This window comes from Phodopus roborovskii, unplaced genomic scaffold (genome assembly GCF_943737965.1).
Source record: "Phodopus roborovskii unplaced genomic scaffold, PHOROB, whole genome shotgun sequence".
Classification (NCBI taxonomy): domain Eukaryota; kingdom Metazoa; phylum Chordata; class Mammalia; order Rodentia; family Cricetidae; genus Phodopus; species Phodopus roborovskii.
The window spans coordinates 918259-926948 of NW_026126619.1; the positions used below are offsets into that span (position 1 = coordinate 918259).

Here is an 8690-nt window from a genome sequence, read left to right on the forward strand (position 1 = left end):
TCAACTTTGCTATAATTTCATAGAAAATGCCAAATGTGATGACTTTTCAGACATCTTGTAACATATTTTGTGAAATTATAAAACATTGTATTATGTGCCATGATTATTATCTATTCCAATTATAGAGAAAACATCATGCTCAAGATCTACATTTATTTGAAAACATTTAGTTCAATTTACACGAATGCAGAAAAATAACATCCAATGAACCACAGTTGTGGAAGAGTTGAACTAATCAAGTTCTGTCACATTTACACACACACATATAATTATAAATCTAGATAAACATATGATTATACAGCTAGATAAAGAGTGGCCAATCACAATCACTTGTCAAGAACTAGCTTCTCAGTAGTAGTAGGAGCCCCTCTTGAGTATGTAGGGCCTTCTAGGTTTATTCTCATACAGCTGCCTTTTCAGAATGTAAGGGATTTTTCTCTTTATCACTTCTTCTTTCTCATTTTTGTCATTTCCATTATCAAGAATGTCTTCCTGAATGATCTAAGACAGAGAAACACAAAGGGGGTTACATGCATGAAATATATTTCATAAACTTCCCTACATTTTATTCTACTTATTTTAAGAGAAGGGCACCTGTAGGATCAGAGAAACTATCTCTGTCACGTGGTTATCCATGTCTGAGAGGGAACCAGATCACAATCTTTCTGATTATTTATGTCCTTTCCCAGACCACCTCTTTTCAAAAATTTATGTGCATTTTCCAGCTGAAGGACCCTACCAGAGATACCGTCTAAATAGTTTGGAGATTTTGACTATATAATGGCAGTCCAAAATCATGAGAAGTGTACCACAGTAAATTCAGTTTTGAATCTCATATGCCATTTGAATAACAAAGCAACAGGATTTTATATTACTTAAGTCAATTACTGACATGACTTGGAAGTCATTCCTGGGACCAATTTCCTAAACAAAGGAAGGGTTGCCTGTTCCAAGCATCCTAGATGCTGTAGATATTTCAATTGTAATGCATATGCATACCATCCTATCACCAAGGATTTTATTTCAAGCCACAGTTATTGAGTTTCAGAGAAGGCAAAGAAGCTACTATCAGGCAATCTAGGTTTTTAATCTTTACTTTCTTTAAAGTGCTTAGTCTGTAATTACTTGTATTATGCTCAGAATAATAGTATCATTTTATTTTTAAATGACTCAACAGTTAAAATAACTAGACTTGCAGGCTTACATTCAGTTGACTTATCTGCTAATTAGTTTATGAGGGTCTTTCTTCTCTAGGTAAATAAAGCAAAATTGGCATTTCCCTCTGCTAAGATCTGAATTTTCAAGTTTTATTGAGCTAAAGAGTGTTTTAAAGACTGTTCCATTTAGCTGGAATTAAAATTAAAGGATGAAAAGTACAACAAGATAATTTGAACTAGCCTTTTTGGTTTCTCATCTGGAAAGTGTAGTTATGTTTACCAGTTAGCATAAACACCAGCAGCTTTGCTGGTATTTTCTCCTTCCACAGGGTATCTCTGTGGCAGCCACTCACAGGCTGTTATAATAACAGAGAGGGCACCCTCAGAACTGCAGGGTTGGTGTAAGCCCACAATCTAAAATATTAAGCGAACCTCTCAGGCCTTCATCAGAAAAATAGTATTTCTCCAGTTGAAAAAGTGTAATAAGATTCCATTTTTATTTTTAGAAGTATTTGGTCACCTTCCACATTGTCCTTTCAGTTCAAACTTTTGTCACTTCTTCTCAAAGATCTAATTTGTTTTTTAGTAAAATGTATGCCAAGGCAATAAAAAAATTAAAATGATTGTGGATAATGTTATTATGATAATTGGTACATAACTAAAATTTTCAGTTTTCTCTCCCCTTTAAAGACAGGTCAGCCAGACATGGTAGTGCACACATTGATACAAGCACTATGGAGGCAGGAAAAAAAAAAAAAAGATTACTACATGCTTGAGACCATACTGGACAACATACTATGTCATAGGCCAGCCAGGATTATAGAATTATATGACCTCCTCTAAAAACTGCATAAGTAATCTAAATATACATTTACAGCATCTAAATGCCATTCCTTCAATGATGTCTTGCTTGCTTATTTTTATCAGTAGAAAAGTATGTTTTTGGAGTTAAAGCCAATGGTTGAAGAACTGAATCCAACTTGATATACCTAAGGAGTGGTTATTTATCTTCCCAAATTTAAATTTTGAGAGGACCATGGCTAATTGAACAATGTCTGTTTCAGAAAACGTAGTTGACAAAACATCTAGAATATGGATATGCAATGTTGGAAATAAAAGTTATGTTCATTTACCTACTAATCTAGAATGCAAAGGCCTTTCCATATGTGTCTATATATGTGCATGTGCATACACACATATACATATATTTATATTTTAAAATTGCTTTAAAAAGTAAATATTTTTCTTGCCCAGTAATATAAAAGCAGGAAAGCAATTCCTAAGCACATGCTAATCTGTGAACTGCACCCAACACCATTTGGGTTTTTTTTTTCTATTTTCTTTGAAACTTTTGTACTGTGTTTGTTTATAGGTAAGTAAACATGATTTTTGATTTTAGGAAAACAGTTAGATTTACTTAAATTTCTTGACACATGTCACTATTGCCAATGTATTAATAATAATAATAATAATAACAATGATAATGATAATGATAATAATAATAATAAAACTGCCTTGGTGTTTCATCCATTTACATATATGGTTTAAATATGCCTTATACGTATCATTATCCTTTTAAGGTTGAAGGAAAAAAGTTTGTTATTCTCCATATATTTGAAGGACACTTCGAAATTAAGAAGGGTATTGACTTCAAAACAATTGATTCAATACTTCCTCGTATTTGTAAGTCTCCCTGCTATGATTTTATCAGGGCATAGAAATAAATACAAACAAGAGCCCACTAGTGCAATGGCCCTTATGCCCATATTTGGGTTCTGTTTTACCTCCCAGTGTTGAAAGGCCCTGCTATGGCAGATTTTTTGGAGCTGGAATATAGTCAGCATGGCCTCCAAGCTAAAGCCATCCAGAGCGATGGGAAATTTCCTTTTTCCAACAAGATCATCTTCATGCATTTCTCCTGCTGCCTCAGCTGGGCTGTTCAGGTTATTTATAAGGCTGCAGACATTTAGCAAGGTCATCTTCCAAGAGGGAGGACTTGCTTTACTGATCTGAAATATTGAAAAAAAAATGGTAGTACAATTAAAATCTGTTAGTAGAGTATGGAATATGCATTGGTCATGGTAAGTCATTATATTTTAATTTCTACTTGCAGTAGAACTGTGAATGTGCCAATCATTTTTTATTATGCTCTTAATTCCAATCTTTGAGTACAAGGATTTTCACTCTATTTTCAAAAAGCATGGAATTCTTTCTACTATCTGCCTTGACTAAGGTTATCCAACCATTACAAGCAAAGTGTTGAGTTAGTATGATATTTTAGAGGAAACATTCTCTATTTAAACTCAGCAATACCTAATGCCTCACCAGCTAATATGTCATTTCAATTTTACATTTGGAAAGTTATTTAGAGATTTTCTATTTCAGTGTTTCCTAAGATTAGTTCCTTAGAACACTGTTTCTGCCCTCCACTATTGTTAAAATATACTTTAAATTGAGATAGAATTACATCACTTTTCCCCTCCATCCTCTCCCACATATGCATTCTCAAATTCTTCCCATGTCTCCCACTACTCTTAACTTTGTGGGCTCGTCTCTTTCTTAGTTACTGTTGTACACACACACACACACACACACACACACACACACACACACACCCTGCTTAGTCTGGTTCTTCTGGTGGTATTTATAGCAAAAAACTATATAACCACATCTATGATTTTAAAAGGACTTTGTATCATCAACTACATTAGCAGTAAAGTAAGTGGAAAGGATTTTTTTCTTTTAATTAAATATCCTGAGATCTTACATGAGAACGTGTATGTGGGTTGGTAGGAATTAGACTAGACTAGACTAAAATATTCTCCCTAGACACAGTTGCACACAGAAAGTGAGGGAGAACAAAAGTTGTGGCACCTGACTGCACTGCTTTTCTTTTTTGTCTGACAGTCAGAAAACTGTGGCTCCTGTCTTACCAGGAAATGAAACCGGAGGAAAGGAGGCACATATTTGACAATCCATTTGAAGAAAGTCATATGTCTACATAACAAATTCTAAGAATAGTCCTTGTCATCTGCATTCCATTATTACATGTGACCAAAGAGATATGGTTAATCCTCTGTATCCATGAACCACTGAACTGAGATCAACTTAGCACGTAGTGGATCTGAGGCTATCAACAAAATGCAAGTAAATAAAGTCATTAGGTGTCACCTACCTCTAAAGTTTGCATCTTTTCATTGGAAACCTGTCTTCTAACCATCAGTTTTGATACACAGTATTATACTAACTCTGAGTCAATTAATTTCATAGGGTAACATGGTCATGTGATGTATTGTAACAGTTTTGTTTCTGGGCAAAGGCTGTTGACTAGAAAGGATCAAGCTTGCAAAATCTTGCTCAGAATCCAGGACTTCAGTGAGCTCACTCAATAAAATTGAATACCTGTTGCTGACGCTTTCAAAAAGAATAAAAATGTGAACTCTGTCATGGCTAGTGGAGTTTATAATAACCTATGAGAGAACCATATATTTCTAGTTTCTACACGCCTGCCGCTGTACTTAAAAAGATAAGGAAAGCCAAGGTCAATCCTGTTGACTAACTCAGTTGCCTAAGATTGAAGAGAGTAGAAGTCTTGGTTCCAGGACTGGATCTCCAGGTTAATATTTATATGTCCATAGTCATATTCTATGCCATATTTCCTCCCCATGTTGCCTTCATGCCATATTTTAGGAAATACATTTTTTTCACAACTAACAAAAACATAAAACTTTCAATTTGGTTTCACTTGTTTCATTAACTTGAGGCTAACATACCTTTTATCCTGGCAATCTAATAGTAATGAAAATAATTTAAGTATGTCCCCTTGTCTCTATAACATTATCTGTGGCTGCTTAATTAAAACTGAAGCATACCAATTGAAAGCCCTATAGGTACTTTGTCTTCCATAGCAATACCTCTGACTCCTCAGAGGTTTTCAACCTGTGTATCACAAACCCTTTGGCAAACTTCTATATCTAAAAATATTTACATTGTGATTCATAGCAGTAGCAGAACTAGAGTTATCAAGTACCAATGAGAATAATGTTATGGTTTGGGTTACCACAACAAGAGGAACTATACAAAAGGATCGCAGCAGCAGGAATGTTGTAAACCAATGTATTCGAAGAGAGAAATAAAATCTCTCAAATAGGAAATGTCTGCCAAAGACCTTTCCAGTTTTGAGGTAGGTAAGTATACCTATTTTTATTAACATAAGAAAATAATATTGTGTTTAGACAGGAAATTCACATGTCCTTCTAGCCTGGATTAAGAAAAGAAAAAATACCTTGGATGTATGCATATTTGTCAATAAGTCTGCCTCCAATGCTCTCATGTCCTCTTCGGAGTCTGAATAGAATCAAAACCACATGTTTACTATATAATCACACATCATGTCACTATATTATAACCAACTTCGTCGGAATTAATTTAAAGAATTAGTTTCTGAAGCTAATTGTACTCTGCATGTAATTCCTTCAAAGCAGTGTTCAGAAAGAAACACATCACAGCTTAATTTTCTCCTGACAGCTAGAGAAGTACAATTGCTTCTAAGAAAACGAGCCCATGATAATTTCCTAAGCAAAGTATCCATGATTTACAATTGTTTCATCTCTGAATCGCAGTAAAACATTTAATTCTATTGTATAAGCTAGACCTCAGAAAATATGCTGCCCTAGGTCTCATTCTTACCAGCAGTAGTTTTCACATATAGAAACTGTGTGTGGAATAAAAAACAAAATAAAATAAGAAAACAAGTGTTGTTTCTTACTTCCTGGCAAAGCCATCGGGAATTACTCACTAGTAGTTTTAATAAAAATGATACTGAGAATCACTTCACTACAAATGTCATTTTATAAAACAGTCTTTGAAGAAATCAGTTTCTGTGTTAAATAAGAGTGTTGGATTGTGTGCTTTCAATTTTATCTTAAGCAAGTGAGGAAATGGCCTAAGCAAAGGCATAGCTCCCCATCAACACATGGTAACTTGTATTAAAAACAGATCCCTGAATCATTTTGGAACACATTTTCCACCATTTCCTTTATGGGCACTGTATAAAGAAGCAGAATTTAGAAATACTAAACAGTTGTAGAGAGTTTTAATATCCATTAGCCTCTTGCAATTAAACAAGGCAGAGCTTAAAAAAAAATCTCCCCCTCTGTAGTCATTAAAACAGAATCCTACCTGATGTAACCAACTGATAGAGGGAATGTAAGAACTAAGTCATTCCAGAGACACTTTTGCTTGGCTTATTACAAATATGTGTTTATTTTTCAAAATGAATAATAAAATTAATTGTATTAATCACGGATGAAATGCACACTTGTCACAGAAAAATGCTTTCAATTAGTATAGATTCTTAATTAATCTCTTCACTAATTTCAGGAAATATTTGATAAAATCATATTTATGGAAAACTAATATTAACAGGATGTTATGCTAGCAAAAATAATTAAATCATTCTAAACAAATAACATTCCATACTGATAGAGTAATCTTTGTACTTGTAAATCTGAGCAGGAGTTTAAACTAACACTTTAGATACCTAGTTGTTAACTATAATATCTACAAGTATAAGTTAAGTGGTTTTACTTCATTTATCCCATAAGAATTCCCATTGTGATATGTTTGTTCAAATATTTGCAATTATTAATTAAATCACATTGCAATCATCAAAATATTTCACATTACTATTTTAAATGTATTTTATTTTCAAGGAGAGTTGATACACATCTGATAATAATACATTTCTTCTACTTATACAAAAAATACTCTAAAGCCAAGTTCTATCATAAATGTAAGTATACCAATTTTATGGTTATAGTCTGTGCCTTCTTAAATTACATTCAGAAAAGCAACAGCTACATTAATATCACACTCTGTAACAATGAAAGACTATAAAATGTACTTTCAAAAACATGGGACACTTTGTATTACATTAGAAATAATATTCTGTAAATAAGGCTCACTCATTTTTACATATTGGTATTTATTTGCCATGTCCTAAGGTACATGTAGAGTTAAAAATAATTTGAGAAAAAAATTCCCAAAGGTAAGTGAATGAGGGACGTCACCACTTAAGAGAATGAGAAAAGAAGAGAATAAAGTTTGTGAATGGGATATTTTAATATCTGCATGTTCACAAGTACGGCTCAATCCTCCTCAATACTGGCCAGCCCAATTCAAATTTTCATCTTCGTTTTATTGCTCTTATCTCTTTTTCTCTTTAGTGGTTATATTCCAAAGGAGAATGAATATGTTGTGTTTCTTTGATACCACATTTACTGCTTTACAGATTCTTAAAAGTAAAACAGTTCAGTTTTTATAATCAGAACAGGAGAGACCGTGATAGTCACAGTTTCTGTCACTAACAGGCAGAGAGAGAGAGAGAGAGAGAGAGAGAGAGAGAGAGAGAGAGACAGGGGGAGGGAGGGAGAGAGAGAATCCTCCTGGATTCATTAACCTGAGTAGCAGCAGCCTGCAAGAGAAAAATCACTTAGTGAAGTTGTGAGATGTAGTTGCACTTACCTGAGCACAGACTCCAGGAGCTGAAAGCCAGAAGCATCAGGCACACTAGCTGGATGTTCACTCCTGCCATCATCCTTCAGCCTCTGATGAGCAGACAGTCAGAAAGACACTGAAGGAGCTCTTCCTCTCTGTGCTTTCCCTTGCCTTCAGCTGGCTTTGAAAGTGAGTGAACTATGAAGGATGCTCTGGCCATTCCCTATATATATATGAGCAGGAGGGTGATGTCATGCCTGTACAGGATGTGCCCTGCCTTCATCTCTATCCCTCCCCTTCTCCCCCCACTCCCTCCTCCTTTCCCTTTGTCCCTCATCTCATCCCCCACCCATGAACCTTGATCGAAAGTGACGATATTCCCTAATTGCAGCTGTTGCTCAGGATTTCTGACTCACGGAAAGAGTTGTTCAAAAAAAGGAGCACTGCTGTATACAGCATAGTGAGCTCTGTTAGTAGCATCCTTTCTTTTCTCTCATGCCCCTGCTCCAGGAATTTGTCATTTTGATATCTGGATATATGATTTTTTTTATTATTCCTAGTGTTTAAGTAAAAGATCTGGGGGGGAGGGCAAAAATCAGTGATTCCTTGTGCGTGGGATACTTAAAAACTTGAATATATTTTCTGATGTCACACACTTTAGAGAAAATATTTTGTGGTTTCAAAACTCATAGAAAACGTACATGGCACATGATGAAATAGGGATGGAAATAGGCACAGATTGGATACAATAATGAGACAGCAAACCAAACCAAAGAAATGGAAAATCGGGTGTTTTTTTTTTAAAGAAGAATATTAGATCCAATGAATAGTAATATTTCACACTGAGTTAAATGTTTATTATATGTAACCAGGGAAAGACTAAATTTCATATGTTAGCCTTTAATTGAATGTTTAAAAGAATGCTTAGAAAATAAAGGCATAAAAAGGTTTTGTTATAAGGTAAACCATAAATTGCTGTGTCAATGATGCCTCCCCCATTCATCATTTTTCTCCCTAATCCATCATTTTTCTCAC

At 34.5% G+C, this 8690-nt stretch overlaps 1 protein-coding gene across 1 annotated transcript; it reads right to left on the reverse strand.

Moving 5' to 3' along the window:
• Positions 1-327: 327 nt before the first annotated feature.
• Positions 328-7804, reverse strand: Nts (neurotensin). Its single transcript, XM_051206393.1, has 4 exons — positions 7683-7804; positions 5443-5504; positions 2942-3166; positions 328-501 (listed from the first exon to the last, which is right to left on the reverse strand). The coding sequence occupies exons 1-4, from the start codon at positions 7753-7755 to the stop codon at positions 349-351; spliced, it is 513 nt and encodes a 170-aa protein (XP_051062350.1). The 5' UTR covers positions 7756-7804; the 3' UTR covers positions 328-348.
• Between the last annotated feature and the right edge of the window lie 886 nt (positions 7805-8690).